Here is a 15,192-nt window from a genome sequence, read left to right as displayed (position 1 = left end):
CATTGTGAGAAATGGCAAGTGAGGCCTCTACTGGCCATAGGAAAGGTAGGGAAAGAGGGACCTCCCAGGCCTAAAGTCTTGGAACTACTCCCCCGCAGGGCTTGAATCCTCAACAACCCCTTCTTGACATGTCCTAGGCTCTGAGAGGTCAAATTGGTGTCCTGAATTGTTGTCATTTTAAATTCATCTTGACAAGTGTTTAATTCTTCTTTATCACAACGCTTGGTCTGGGAGTGATATGCAAATAATGGCTATTCTACTGAATGCAAAATGTGCAGTATCTCTCTGTATGATCTGTCAATTAACTCTGGGTCTGGCCCACCCGCCACTTTGGGGGTGGTCCAGGTCCGGGTAGTCTCTGGCTCTTGGTTTCTCCCATTAGAAAAACCCATACCTGGCTCTTTACAGAGCCTGGAGAAGCTGCCAGCTATGATCCTGAGATGTGCATGGGGTGTGAGTGTGAGTTCTGTGAGATTGCATATGCACTTGAGTTAATGAACGCCAGGGTGTTTGTGAAGGTGAGTGTGCATGTGGGAATCTGAGCTTGTAGACATAGTGCCCATGTGTGTGAATGTGCAGGCATGAGTAATTTTGGTGACCAGATATAAAGAATGGCACAGTTCTTTCCTTGTACCTAAGAAAGTTTAGGAAAGTGCAGATGCAGAGAGATCCCCAGAGAGCGTCTGCATCTTCCCTCATGGTTGCTTTTTGTGGGGAAGGGTATTGAACACCAGGCCTTTTGAATGCTCATGACAGGCAAGTGCTCTACCACAGAGCTACACCCCCAGCCCCTTTTCCTAAACTTGTCTTTTTCTTAAGTGCCTACTGAGGGGAGGAGATGGGTTAGTTCTTTCTTGTGATCATCTTCTCTCTACCCTCAAAAGCCACCATTTCCCATCCTGGTAGGAAATGAACTCCCTAGGGTAGAAAAGCTGAGAGAATTTGAATCATTAGTTCCATAAAGAATAACATATGTCTGGAAAATAGTTTATTAATTCATTATGGGGGTAGATACATGATCAATGCCTTAGCTTAACACTAAAGAATATCATATTTGTAAGGAGAAAAAAATGCTGGAAAAATAATTAAATAATATATCATAAACTAAATACAGACAAATAAATGAGCAAGTACCGATTACACTTGTCATGCATCAAGAAAAGAAAGATTTTTAAATGAGACTCAAAAAACTTAAGGCATCAATGGTAGGTGACAAAGGGATTAATACCCTGTAAAAGGCCAATAGACTCTTTTCTAATAAAAATACTGCTACAAAGACACAAACCTAACACTTCCAAATTACCCAGAGCCCAAATCATATATAATGCAAGTGAGTAATGGCCACTTTCTTATCAACTGTGAGTTATAGGCAGATACCAGATTTATTACTTATTTGCTTTTGAGAAACAATTTTCCACCCAACCTAATGGGTTATAAATTGTCTCATTTGCAGCTATTTAATTTAAACCAGAACCTCAGTGCCTGTTAAACAAGAACATGAAAAATGACTATGTGGTGTAATGCTAAGAGCCTACTGTTAAAACAGCCATTTAATTCAGGGCAGTTTTTTTCTTAAAAAAGAAAAATCAAACCAGGAAAATAAAATGAGGCTTTTGACCTTCACAGCAATGATGAAACCGACACAGTGGCGTTGGCTACAGCAAAGCTGAATGCTACAGAAATAGTATAAGTGACAATTCTGTCTTTAACGAGATACAAAACCGACATTAATAATCTTTAGTGTTATCATAGGCTGGCTGAAGGAGGGGAGGAGGAGGAAATGTAGGTGAGGATGTCAACCGTGAGTGACACCCGAGTGTAATAAACACAGATGCATTCAGGGGCTGAGGAGGCTGCAGCTCCGCTGAGAGACATTTCACGTTAAAAAAAAAAAAAAGAAGAAGAAGAAAGAAAGAAAAGAAAGATAGACTGCTTATTTCTAATTTGGCCCAGAAGCTAGAGTTAACTCTTGATGTGCATATCAGTTAAAAGGATACAGTTAGGGAGCAAGAGACCCCACATCCTATGCTAATGTGAGGGCTGAGGCGAAAAAAAATCAAATAAATGACATCGTTTTCACTGCACAGGAAACAGAAGTCAAGCCTGTCCCTGTGCAGCAGGTCAACAGAAAATGATTTCAAGATTTAATTTAAAGAAAAAACAAAACAAAATGAGCCAACCCTGCTTTTCCTATGAAGAGACTCCAGTCCTGCTACCCTAGATCCAGTCAAGTTCAGTGTGCTGGGGGCCGGGTGGGAGCTGCTGGGCTGTCAGCCCCTGACTCCAATGCCCCTCTCCCCTTTCAGCTTCTGTAAGGAAGAAAGGTCAGAATCCACCTCCATCCCGCACAGAAGGGAGGAAGTCCTTTTATTCCAAGCCTCTGGGTCATAGTTCCCTTCTGTCTCAAAACTTCCCCTGTGTGACTTGGATTCATCAGCTCTACAGAGAACCCTCCCATCCCAGTCCCAAGGAGAAAGAGGAAGTGGAGCTAGGTCTTCTCCAAACCTGCCCTGGGAGTCGGTGATCTGCCTGGGGAGGGGGCCCATGGAGGAGGCACCAAGCAGGGGAGGGCGGGTAAGGGAGGCAGGTGTTGGGGGAATGTGGCTGACATAGGAGTCACGCTGTGGCCTTGAAGCAGACATGAGGTAGCCATGTTGTTAGGGAAGGGTACAGAGGTTGAAGCCAGGCAGACCTGGATGGCACAGTATGGAGAGATGTGAGGCATAAGAGAGACGAGAAGGGGAAACAGGAGAGAGGAAAGAAAGACCCTCTGGGAAGAGGACACCAGAACTGGAACCCAAAGAGCAAGCTGACTGGGAGATAAACCACTGTAGCAGTGAAGAGGAAGAAAGGAGGAGAGGGGGGAAGAAAGCAGGTTTCCAAAGCCAGGCACTTCCCAAATTACAAAATCAGACACAGAGTTGCTCTGAGGGGAGCCAGGGTCACCCTCTGAATTTGGGTCATGGGGTTATGGTAGGTGAAGGTGGAGTGGCTAAAATGTCAGGCATTCAGAGCCTACTGCACTCAGCCCAGCCGGACAGGAGAGTGGGCTGGGGCCGTCTTTGTCAGACAGGCATTGGAGACACTCGCAGAGTGTGTAATAAAAGGCTGGGTGACAGAGGTAGGAGCCCACAAGGCTGGGGACTGACCCCTCTGGGACACTGTCCTGACCTGGAGGATGGATTAGCCCATAGGCACCAAGTGGTGGCCAAGGTTTCCCAGCTCACCAACCAGTACACACACATGTGGCTTCACACGTGCACATCACATGTAGCTGTGTCTCACAGGTCTCTCACATATCACATATGTGTCACAAAGAGTATGGGGGGAGCGAATGATCCAATTCTTCCTCTCCCCCTAGCCAAAGCATCCTAGGAGGCTCCAAAGGGCTTGATGATATCTACAGGTACACATGTGTATGTGCATGGCCATGCACGTCACATACCATGAGCCGTACCAGCCTGCTCAGATTGCACCTTCTGCTTAGGGGAGCTAAGCAGAGGAGGAGACGGGGACCCTGGGCAGGCCTGGGCTGGCTCCTGGGCTGGCTCCTGGAGAGCAGAGGGCTTTGGGCTGGCAGCTGTTCCCAGAGGCCTCCTCTGGAGCCTCACTAGGCTGGCGGTCCGGATAGGGGCAGGGGACACTGGCTGCCTCTGGCAAGCAGGTCAGTCTGTCTGGTCCAGTGGCTGCCTGCTCACACCCTCCCAGCTCCTTGTCTAGCCAGTCCACCTGGGGCCTGAGATCCACGACACCAGAGGTGAGGCCAGGAGCCTCTGCAGGCAGAGAGTCCTGAGGCTCCAGGTCTTGGAGAGGGAGGTCAGGGCTCCCTTTGGATGCACTGAAGTCAGAGTGGACAATGACCTCGGCCTCCACCTGGTTCCCGCAGGCTGGGGGTGGCTTCTTCCTCCCATTACCCTGGTTAGAGCAGAAAACACAAAGACCAGGGACCATCACTGAGAATGATCATCAGAAAAAAGAGCAACATATGTGGGATGGACAGAGACTGAGCCTCCCTCAGGTGTGTATCAAATGAGAGGTGGAAGAGGAAACACAGGAACTGCCCCACCGAGATGATGATCAGACCCAGGGGGAAATGGAATGTTATCCATTTTCCCTTGTCCAGGAATTCCAGAAGTACCAGACTGGGGGCCTCCACTAATAGGAGGAAGGGCTGAATGCATAGGCCCAGGTCCACCCTCAGATCCACAGTAATTCTGCTGTGGCCCACTTAGGTCTGGGTGGAGGAGGGACTGTCCTCAACCCAGGTGAAATGTAGGTTCCCCCAAATTGGCCTGTCACCCATTTAGTCTTTGGAGGCTCCAAGGGTCTCCTGACTAGATTTCTACCCCCAGGAAAATTATGACTCCAAGGTCTCCAGAGAGTTCACTATTTCCTCTGCATAGCATTAGGAAAGGACGGTTTCTCCCTTTTCCCCCCTTACTCCCAGGACACTGACCTTTATAGCATCATACACCAGAGCCTGCAGTAATAGCGTCTGTCCAGTTCCAGCAGGGGGCAGCAGGGCTTGGGTCAGAGCAGGCCTGGGGCCCACCTGGGGCAGCTCACAGCTTGCCCAGGAACCTGCCCAGCTTGGCCCACCGGGCTGAGCCCAGGAGATCTGCACAGGAAAAAGAAGGGGACACTGAGGAGTACGATGGGGATTGGCTGGGAGAGGGAAGCACAAAGGAGGGAAGTAGACAGGACCATGGGGAAGCAGGGTCCAGAGTCTTGGCCCCCTTCTATCTCCCTGCCCACAGGTCCCTGCTAAAGTCCCTTCCCGAGGCCGGAGGAGGAGCACAGGAAGGCTGTGAGGGAGTGTGAGAATCTGGGGACTCGGCTCTTCTGTAGACAGCCTAACACTAACACCAGCCTGGCAGGGAGAGAGTGAGGGAAGGACTGACTGGTCAGCGGCCGAGATGAGCGACCACTGCCAGCACGGGAAAGCCCTACCTTTCAGGGGTCTGTCCTTATTCTGGTTCCAGTCCCACTTGGACACAGCCAAGCTGACCAGCCTCTTTTCTCCCTCTTGGGTCTTATTAAGGCTCCCCAGCTGTGGGGATGAGGAGGGATCTGGGGGTTCTGGCCAGTTCATCACCTGCAAACACCCATGGGTGGGGGGCTTCCCCTTGATAAGCAGGCCAGCCTATTCTGTGGGGATAGAGGCCCACTGCTTTCTGACCCTGCCAATCCTTCAAGGAGAAGGGAGAATGCTCCTCTTTTGCAACTGGGTATGTGTGGTGTGGGGTGGGGGTGGGGGCACAGGGTGGGGGCACAGGTCGGGGGACACTCACAGTTACACGTTGTACTCTGGCGCCCTCTGGTGTCCTATATGCAAATGAGCAGGAGGAGGGGACTGATGAAAACTATAGACTTTAGGCTCACCTTCCTCTTGGAGTGACCCCGGCAGTCCGAAATGCTGCCACCCATAAGGCTGTGCACTTCAGCCTTGTCTTCCATGTCTGAGGGCGGCGGGGACCAGTCCTGGGGCTGGGGGTGCACAAGGGACTCCAACTCATGGGCAGCAGGGAGATTAGGAGGGCCGAGGCGGGCTCTAGAGTATAGTGCTGGGTTCCCAGCTGTGGCCGTGGAGGACAGGCCTGGGAGGGCTTCCCTGTCAGACAAGATGAGAAACAAGGCCCAGTGGTCAGACTGGGGAGTGGGCTGGGACTGGCATCCAGTCCAGCCATGTCTTGGGCCAGGTTCCTGCCTACCTCTGGGACTTGTTTTCCAGTCTACACAATGAATAGGGAACAACTACTGTCAAAACAGTCCAACGTGGCAAGTGTCCTGTCCCTCCCCACCCCACCCCCACTCCAGACATATGGAGATTTAGGGTCTTTAATTTCAAGATGCTGGCAGCTTGAGGAAGTGCAAGCAAGGTGATTTGGCCTTGCCAAGGGGCACAGACTGGGAGTTCCCCTAAGACCACCCCCATTCTCATGAGAACATCACCCCCCCTCCCTTCATCCCAGAGTCCTATTTAATTCAACTTTATTTTATTTTTGCAATGCTGAGGATCAAACATGGCCTCACACATGCATGCTAGGCAAGTATTCTACCACCAAGTTTGGCCCTCAGCGCCCCCACCCCCAGTCCTAACTTTAATGGGGATCCTGGTGACTTTCCCAGTTTGCCCATTCTGCAGCCCTTTCTGGAAATCTGTCTTTGGTCCGACAGGTGCCCTTGCCCACCTGTGGGGGCCGCGTCGCAGGCCAGCACACATGCAAGCCAGGAGGCAGAGGAGGCCTAGGCAGACACCCACGATGATGCCTGTGACTGAGTGCACGTCCAAGGTGTCTGGCGAGGCAGAGACGGGACAGAGATGGTCAATACAGGAGAAAGGTAGAGGGCTCACAGATCAGGGTGACTTGAGCTTCCATAGGAGACCACTGGCCTCGGCCTTTGGCAGCTTGCAATCTTCTTATGTAAAGAGAGGTGGGCCCTGTGCCCTCACAAGGACCACCACCCACCCACTGGTGGTCCTACCCCACAGATCCACAAGCTGTGTCTGTCCACATCAAACTGTGCACAATGCACCTCCTGCCTGCCGACCAGGTATTGCTTCATGGTGTGCAGTTGCCCCAGGCCCACGTGGTTTAACACTGTTGTCATCATCTTAAATTTCTTAATTTTTGAAATGAAAGGTCCTGGGTTTTCATTTTATAGTGAGTCCTCCAAGTCATGTAGCCAGCCCCACCCGCCTCCATCCCATAAAGCTTATCACCTGGCCAAGTCAATCGACCAATCAAAGCAATCTCTCCAAGAAACCAGTCTCTAAGCCACACCAGTCCCTTATGAAGCTGGCCTCTCAATCAAGTCATCCCCTGACCACTTTCTCCCTTCCAGTTCACCCCGCTCCCAACAAACCAGCAGGGCAGCTGTCCAAAATGAAAGCTGAGTAGCTGCACCCAGAGGCAGGGGCTTGCAAGGCTACTCCAGGGCTGCCGGGGGCCCTGGCTGCCCAGGGGAGGTAGTCCTCCTTCCTCCCTGCCCTCCTACCTGAGTACTTCTCCTGGAGAGTGATTACATCCTGCAGGCGGGAGAAGGGCCCAGGCCCCACCTCTGTGCGTGCCCCCATCTTGAAAAAGTACCTGGTGTCGCTTTCCAGGCCATGCACCTCAGCACTGAAGATGTTTCCTGAGGTGGGGGAAGAGGGAGAGCAGCATGGGTGGGGTGCAGGCTGAGCAGGGAAGCAGGGAGCAGGAGCAGCAGCAGCTCCCTGTTCCTCCCTGAAGTCCCAAAACAGCCTCAGAGCTGCCTGCCTTGGGAGCCCAGCCACTGGAGGTTGGGGGAGGCTTGGGGGGCCCTCACCCTCCGTGGTGAGCAGTGTCCACTGGTGCTCGGGCTGGCTGTGGTTGTTGCTGTATAGGATCAGATATTCCACGATCTCACCATTGGGTTCTGTTGGGGGGCACCAGTGCAGTCGAACCGTGGACGGTGTCAGAGGGCTCAGGCGCAGGTCAGACGGTGGTGTCGAGGGCCCTGGAGCACAGAGCAGGGAGGGGGAGAGCCAGGCTCACTGGAAGCCCCAGCTGTGGGGACAGCTAGGAGTCAGGGGATAACATGTCTGCCTCTTCCTCCTTCATGGAACAGGCCACACAGCCAAGATGAGGTCTGGTCTCTAGTTGGGGAATTTCTGGAAATGACACTCAGCTCTGCCCAGACCTTGAGGTTCTGAGAGATGCTTCATAAAGAGGGTCATGGGAACAAAGAGTGAGGCAGCAGGAGGGCTGGTGGCAAGGGGGCCGGGGCCACTCACGGTCAGGCAGGGTGGAACGCTCCACCACAGAGCCAAAAGGCCCGTCCACGTCCACTCCATGGGACTGTACTGCGAACTCGTACTTGGTGAATGGCTTCAGCCCGCCGATGAGGATGTCTTCTCCAGAACTGCCGGGGCAGGAGCTGGCTAGTGCTCTGGGTGCATTGCCAGCAGGACTTGCCCCTGTCTGCCCCTGGCCCAGACCCCCAGCCCTAGGCCCTGATCTGGAGAGGGAGCTGCCCTGGCCTGGAGCCACAAACACAACCCAGAGGATCTACAGAGGGGTGAGGGTGTATGCTGCCCCACCTCTAATCTCCAAGCCAGACCCCCCTCTCTAGGAGGCCTTCCTGAATTCATCCAAGGTATTCTCTACCCCAGGAACCATTTCTTTATCTAGGCTTAATTCTGCCTTACTGGCAATTGTACACATCAGTTGCTTTTAATGCAGTGTTTGTCAAAGGAGCAGCTCCTCAAGCTGCCTCCCATTGGAGGGCCTCTGAGGACAGGGGCAGGGCTTTCTCCCCTGCAGACAGGGAGCCCTCTGAGGCTGGAGGAGCAAGCCAATCCTGCACTGTTCTCCAAAGGTCAAGAATAATGCTCTGTCCTGAGGGGATGGGCCAGAGAGGCCCTCCTTTCTCACCCATCCCCTTCTGGTCTGCAGGCAAGACAGTGGGCCCCAGAAGGCCCTCAGTGGGCCGCAGGACAGGTGAAATGTCTCAGAACCCCAGGGTTCCTCTCCCCACCCCTGCTGCCCCCACACCTGCCTCTTTGCCCTCCACAGCCCTTCTTGCCCACCTGGTGTAATAGGTGACCAAGGAGGCGTTCCTGAGCCCCCAGGGGCTAAAGCGCACAGTGTAGTTGACAATCTTGACTGTGGTGAAGTCTGGCTTTTTCCACCGGAGCCAGATGGACGTGGAGCTGTTGGATTCTGCATGGACGTGGGCGGGGGGCAAGGGAGGTCCCCTCTGAATAGGTAGGTCTAGAAGGGGAAAATCAGAGTGTGGGAAAGGGAGGGAGGACACTCATCCTTAAATTTGTGCAGTGGTTATAGTCCCTGAGGCTCACTCTTGCGCCTTCTCTTTTGATCCTGTGGGTTGGGTGGCACTTGTCTCACTTCACAGATAAAAAAATTGAGACTCCCAAGAATCAAAGTGATTTTTGCCAAGGTCACACACATAACAGACTATGGAGCACTAGGACCTAAGAATGTAATATATACATAGAGAGACAGAATGTCAAGGCTTAAGAAGAGCACAGACTCAAGAACCAGGCCGCCTTGGTTCAAATTCCAGCTCTGCCACTTACTGGCTGTGTGACCTTGGAGAAGTTACTTAATCGCTCTGTGCCTCCATTCCCTATTCTGTAAGTGGATCTGATGATAGTACCTATCTCATGGGGTTGTTATGAGGACTCAATTCGTTAATATTTGTAAAGCAGATAGTAGAGTGTCTGGCACACAGTATGTACTATTTGATGATAAGTGTTTACTGTATAACATAGAAGAGAATAAACTCCATGAGAGCAGGTACCTTATTTGTGTTGATCATCACTAAATTCCCAGAACAGAGCTGGACCGTAGTAGATACTCAGTAAAATATTTGCTGAATGAATAAATGAACAAACTGGAATTAGAACCCAGGTTTCTTGGCTTCTCTTGAGCACTTTTCCTGCTCTACAACATGACTGAAAATCAGCCTGGAAGTCAGGGGTGAGGGAATGCTGTGACAGTCAACCAAGGGCTACTGGATGGTGCACCACAGCAGAAAGACCCATCTGGGAGCCAGGAGTCTGTCTGATCTCAGCTGTGTGTGACCTGGGACAAGTCTACCTCTCTGAACCTGGGCTTTCCTGTAGACCACACAGGACCCTCTCCTTGCCGGGAGTGGAGGAATGATCAGATAGATGGTGTGATGTAGGCAGATGTGTTTGAAAGGTCAAACCTGGGGTCAGGAGTCACTGAGTGCCACGGGGTTTCTCTCTGTTCACACCTTCCAAACAAGCCCTGCTTACCAATATTGAAAAAGAGGCAGCAAGCCTGAAAGGTAGCACACAGACAGGGGCTCCCTCCAGCCTGGCCTGGAAGAGGACCCCTACCCTAGGAGGATGGGTTTCAGGGTGAACTGATGCTGCCACCCTGCCTTCCCGTCAGAATGGAGAGGGCGAGCCAGTGGCCCCCAGGCCTCTCCACTGCCACGGACCCCTCCTCCCTGGTGCCTCACCTGGCACGGGCGCCTTCTCTGTCTTGCCTTTCCACACTGCAGCGTAGCCGTCCTCATGTTTGTTGAAGGCCACAAGCTTCACCTCGTACAGCCGGCCAGGGACTGGGGAAGGTCACAGGGATCACTCGCTGGCTGGAGGAACAATGCAGCCTCTCTCCCCTCCTCCACCCAGCATGTCTGGCCCCTAATGCAGCCGTGTCCCTGGCTTCCCCTCCCCAGGCTCCTCACCTAGCTGGGTCAGCTCATACTGCTTCACTTTCTTCTTGAGCCTGACAGGCCCCACATCCCAAGCCTGGTCTCCACGAGCCCCTGGGGGGCGATCACCATCGGCTTCCTCCTCAGTCCCCACTTCCCGCCAGTACAGTTTATAGCCAGAAATCTGGGTGGGATGAGGGGGCGGCTGCCATGACACGACCAGTGACTCCATCTTTGCCCGGACCTTCAACTCTGCAGGGGCAAAAGGGACTGGGGACAGAGGAGCGGGATGGGAAAAAAATGAGGAATGCAAAGGAGACAGGCTAGAAGACAGGGAGGAGGCCAGGGAAGAGGCAGGAAGATGGGATTGCCAGTGTCTCCCCAGAGAGGCGCCACTCAGCCACGGCCCCAGGGCACCTGCACTCAAGCAGTGTGCTGGGAATGCAGGGCTGTCTCCTGAGCACTTGCAAGGGGGCAGCAAGGGGCGCCTCTGGACAGTCCCTGGCACAGAGGAGACTTTGTAAGTTTCCGGAAGGAGCAAATGCAGGCAGGGGCTAGTGAAGCCAGGAAGGAGGACTGGAGACAACAGAGTGGGGAGCCCCACTTGGAACCCCAAAGTAGGGGATTACTATGTGTCAGACACTGTTTGAAGCACTTTGTATGTGTATTTTAACTTTATTCTTATAATCTTGTAAAATAAAAAACTCTTTTTTTTTTTAAAGCACTGGAGATTGAAACCAGTACTTGTGCACACTAGGCAAAGCACTGTACTACCCAGTCTCATCCCCAGCTCAGTGAAACACTATTATCTCCATTTTACAGATAAGAAAACTGAAGCTTGGAGAAGGCAAGTAACTTGCCCAGTGTCAGATGGTATGTATGCCAGGTCTTGTCTGCATTTAATCACTCTCTTCCTGGGTCTTCCCAGGAAAACAACCATAATCGCTGAAGCAGTTGCCACCTCATGAGTTCTTATGAGGGTCTAAGCACTTCATTTACAATACATTATTAATCCATGTGTCATGTCTTGGCAGTAAATGAAGCTTTGCAGTTGTGAATGGTTTGCCCAAGGTCACAGGGTGGACAGAAAGGACACCTGGGCCCAGTCCTTCACCACTACATCCTGGCTTCCCTTACCTACCGGTCAAGCTGGGGGAGTCACAGAAAGCCTCTGATTGATGGGGTGGTGAGGTTCTGGGGTCCAAGGGCACATATACACCCACATCATCACACCCACTGTCCTGTCCCCTCCAACCCCATACCATGGCTCTGGTTGTGCATGCTGGGTGTCCTGTGCTGCATCCACGGCGAGGGGGCCCCGTAGCCAGCCCCAGTGCCCGCTGACACCCTCACTCGGTACACCTTGTTCGGCTGAAGGGAGTTTAGCATAAGCTGCGTCTCATTCCCTGGTACCTCAGTGGAGAAAATCTGATCTGCTGGGACAGGAAAGATGGGCTGCTGGGTGTTACCTGGGGACCGTGACTTCTAAGCTCCCTATACTGACTCTTCTACTTCAGATCCTGGTTCCTCAGTACCTGCTGGGGCCTGAGGCCACCTGGGCACTGACCCTGTGCCTGGACAGACTCCATGGCTCCATAACCCACTCCTGAGCTTCCAGCTCTTGCTGGTATAGTCCATCAGCCTCAGCAAAGCATGCAGAGAACCAGGCATGCTCTCGCCCATCCCCACTGACAGCCCAACACACACCAGGATGCAGGCATGGGGCTGGCCCGGAAGGCCATCAACCGCCATCTGGCTTCTAGAGCCCTGAGGATTACCCTTGCCTCCCTCCTTGCCTTAGCCTGGCCTCCCAATCACTTTCCTTCTCCTAACTCCACTCCTTCAGAGCCCCTTCCCTAGATGACCTCTATCTGCCCTAACACGCCCTCTCCATATCCATTTCTCCCAGTCCCAAGAGCAGACCCTCTACCTAACCTGCTCATCTCTAATCTGCTTTTGGAGCCAGAAGGGCTCCTAGGATTACCTAGTTCCCCGTCTCCTTTCACAGATGAGGAAACAGAGACTCAGCTGGACTATACACTGCAGTTGCAGAGAAGGTAGGACTAGAATCCAGGCCTCCCTCTGCCTTGAGCAGCCTCTTTGCCTGCCCTTCTCATCCCTGCGGGCCCTACCCCCAGCCCACACTGCTCTTTTCCAGGGTCAGCTTTCCCCACTCCACTGCCTTGCTCCATCCTCCCAGGCTCCCCCTCTCAGTTCAGCTCTCCAGCCCCTGATCGACCCTTCACCTGAATAACTCCAACCACCCTGCCCCTGCCTGCCACTCACCTTCCTTTCCCAGACCGTACTCTATCTTGTACTTCACCACCTGCCCATTGCTCAGGTTGGGAGGCAGGGGCAGCCACGCCACCCTGATGTCCGAGGGGTTGGGGCTGGACAGGGCGAGCTGGGGTGCTGCACTGGGGACTGAGACAGAAGAACATCAGCATGAGCTCTGCTCCACCGACGTGGGAGGTGAGGCTCAGGAGCGATCAGAGACTTGCCCAGGTCACACAGCAAGTCAGAAGTAGGCCCAGGACCAGGATCTGAGGGAGGAAAGGGAGCCTCTCAGGGAAGCCCTAAGCTGGAGGATGAGGGAACATTCTTCCCACCCTGAAGCTAGAAAATGGTACAAGGCACAATGTTCTAATTCAATGGCTTAATGCCACTGGCCCTTACCCCACCTGGATGGCACATGGGTGTCAGGACAAGGACTGTATGTTATGGAGAATCACAAGTCCTGGGCTCAAGTCCCAGCTGTACTACTGACCTTGGCAAGTCACTCTCATTTGGTAGGCTTCTGTTTCCCCAGTTTACAAACCCTGCCCACTCCCTTAGAGGGCACAAAAGATGACACAAGGCAGGCAAAAGTGCCTTGGTGCAACACTGGTCAAGAGAAGGGGAGCCACCCACCCCAGGAAGATTTCTGGACCCCGTGCTGCCCACTGCAGGTTCAGAGGCCCTACCGTCATCCAACGTGTGGACCAGTGCTGGGGTGGAGGTGCGGCTGGCCCCCAGCTGGGAGTAGGCCACCACGTAGAACTCATAATCTGTGTTGGGTTCCAAGTCCCGAACCTGCAGCTCAGTGGTGTCATTGTTCACTGCAAACTGGTATTCCACATTGTCCATGCCTGGGGTGGTGACACAGGGGTCAAGGGGACTGTCATAGGGCCACCCCAGGCACCTGCCAGTTGGAGTCTGGCTAGAGATCTTTCATGGTATCTCTATCTCTAATAGTCTATTTATAGCTAAATCATCCCGGATCCTCTGAACTGGAGAGTGTAAACTCCCCTGGCTTCTAGTTTTCTGGTTTCTCCTCTGGCTATGAGGTTTATTCTGGTGTCTAACTAAAACAGTTCCTGTTGCAGTGAGTTCACTGGGGCGGGAAGTGGTTCCAGGAATGAGAGGAAATTTTCCTAAAGGGGAAGCATCTTCTCCTTCCTCTCTCCTAACAAAAGTGGCTGAGGGGAAGCAACCCACATACACTGAACACCCCTCTAGCATCTGGCTGAAGATCCCCAATAGATAGGTGGTTCTCTTTGGTGGGCTCCCACCCCTTCCCCAGAGGTACCCGCTCGACAACCCTTCCGTCATCCAACTTGTACTCGCTCCCCAAAGTGTAGGGCATAGGCCTCTGCTGGGGCCCCTAGGGACTTGGGTAGACGTACCCCGTGCCTTCTGGTAGTGGAGGGAGAAGCCAATAATCTGCTCGCTGTGCAGCTCAGGCCGCTCCCAGGCCACTAGTACTGTGGAGCTGCTCAGCGGTGTGGCGGTAACCCGAGTTGGGGCACTGGGCAGCCCCTCACGCACCACCACTGCCAGCGGCGCGGCGGCACACGCTGTTCCCGCGCTGTTCTCCGCCACGCACTGGTAGTAGCCAGCATCCTGCAGGCCGATCTGCGTGATGACCAAGCTGCCACCGCCTCCCTGGACCTTGACACGCCCATTGGGCCGCAGCGGCGCCCCGTCGTGCAGCCAGCGCAGTGCAGGTTTGGGCTCCCCAGACGCGCGGCACACGAAGCGCGCGGTGCTCGCCCGCGTACGCGACAGCGCCTCAGGCGCCTGCGAGATGGCAGGTGCCGCTGGGGGCGAGAGGAGCGACGCTGACCACGGTCTCCCGCCACGAGGGGCTCTACTCCCTACCCCAATGACTCCAACCGTGCGCGCCCCACTCCCCTCTCCAGGCCTTCGAACCTGTCCCAGGTTCACGGCTCCCGAGTTCAGCTCGGATCTATCCCGCCTGTCCCATTTACTCCACACAGACCATGCTCTCCCTCTCCCGAAGGTTCCCCAGGACTCTTCAGCCTGCCCTAAGTCTCGGCTCCTCCGGCTCCAACCCCACGCCCTTACTCGCAGCCTTCTTTACCCGCCGACTTCTCCCACGCCTTCCAGTGCTTACCCAGCCCCGAGCACGTCTGCCAGTCCGACTCCCACCTGACTGCTCCGCTCGCTCCCAACGCACCCCGCCCCGCCCAAGCCACGCCCGAGTCACCTTCTCCCGTCCCCGCTCGACTCCACCCACCACTCCATCCTCCGGGTACGCACGATACCCCCCCCCCAACCCTCCTCACCAAGGACTCCTCCCACGAGCTGGTCCTGTCCCGCCCTTTCTCATCCGCCAGGATCACCCTCCACGCCTCCTGCCCACTTCCCCTTCCTCAGCCTCCCACTCCAGCCCGCCTCCCCACACCGTTCCTCGACCCCACCTCACCCAGCACGCGGAGCTCGGCGGCCGCGGTGGCGAAGTCGCGCGTGTGGGGCTTGTTGGCTCTGCAGACGTAGACCCCCGAGTGCCGGGGCTGGGCGCGGGCGATGAGGAGGTTGGTGCGACCCAGGACAATGACGTCGGTGGAGATGGGCTTCCCGTCTGCGGCGAGAGGGGGGCAGGCTAGCTGGGGGCACCAGGGACTGCCCCTCCGCCCCCTTACCTGGCCGCGGGAACCCGCTACAACCGGTAAAGTGAATACCACAGTCTGGAATCTCAGCTCCTTCTCTTGCCAGCCCAATGGCCCTGTATCGTCA

At 54.1% G+C, this 15,192-nt stretch overlaps 1 protein-coding gene across 1 annotated transcript in view; it reads right to left on the bottom strand.

Moving 5' to 3' along the window:
• Positions 1 to 982: 982 nt before the first annotated feature.
• The window catches only part of Igdcc4 (immunoglobulin superfamily DCC subclass member 4), a 35,198-nt gene continuing 20,988 nt past the window's right edge, over positions 983 to 15,192 (bottom strand). The window contains 15 exon segments of the mRNA XM_047539794.1: positions 983 to 3,915; positions 4,457 to 4,618; positions 5,383 to 5,611; positions 6,192 to 6,297; positions 7,000 to 7,137; positions 7,312 to 7,482; positions 7,760 to 7,887; positions 8,555 to 8,738; positions 9,979 to 10,080; positions 10,207 to 10,443; positions 11,436 to 11,606; positions 12,460 to 12,597; positions 13,137 to 13,301; positions 13,839 to 14,252; positions 14,882 to 15,037. Of these exon segments, the coding sequence (XP_047395750.1) occupies positions 3,493 to 3,915; positions 4,457 to 4,618; positions 5,383 to 5,611; positions 6,192 to 6,297; positions 7,000 to 7,137; positions 7,312 to 7,482; positions 7,760 to 7,887; positions 8,555 to 8,738; positions 9,979 to 10,080; positions 10,207 to 10,443; positions 11,436 to 11,606; positions 12,460 to 12,597; positions 13,137 to 13,301; positions 13,839 to 14,252; positions 14,882 to 15,037 (2,924 nt within the window). The 3' untranslated portion in view covers positions 983 to 3,492.

This window comes from Sciurus carolinensis, chromosome 2 (assembly GCF_902686445.1).
Source record: "Sciurus carolinensis chromosome 2, mSciCar1.2, whole genome shotgun sequence".
NCBI lineage: Eukaryota > Metazoa > Chordata > Mammalia > Rodentia > Sciuridae > Sciurus > Sciurus carolinensis.
This window is presented reverse-complemented; position numbering and strand designations above follow the sequence as displayed.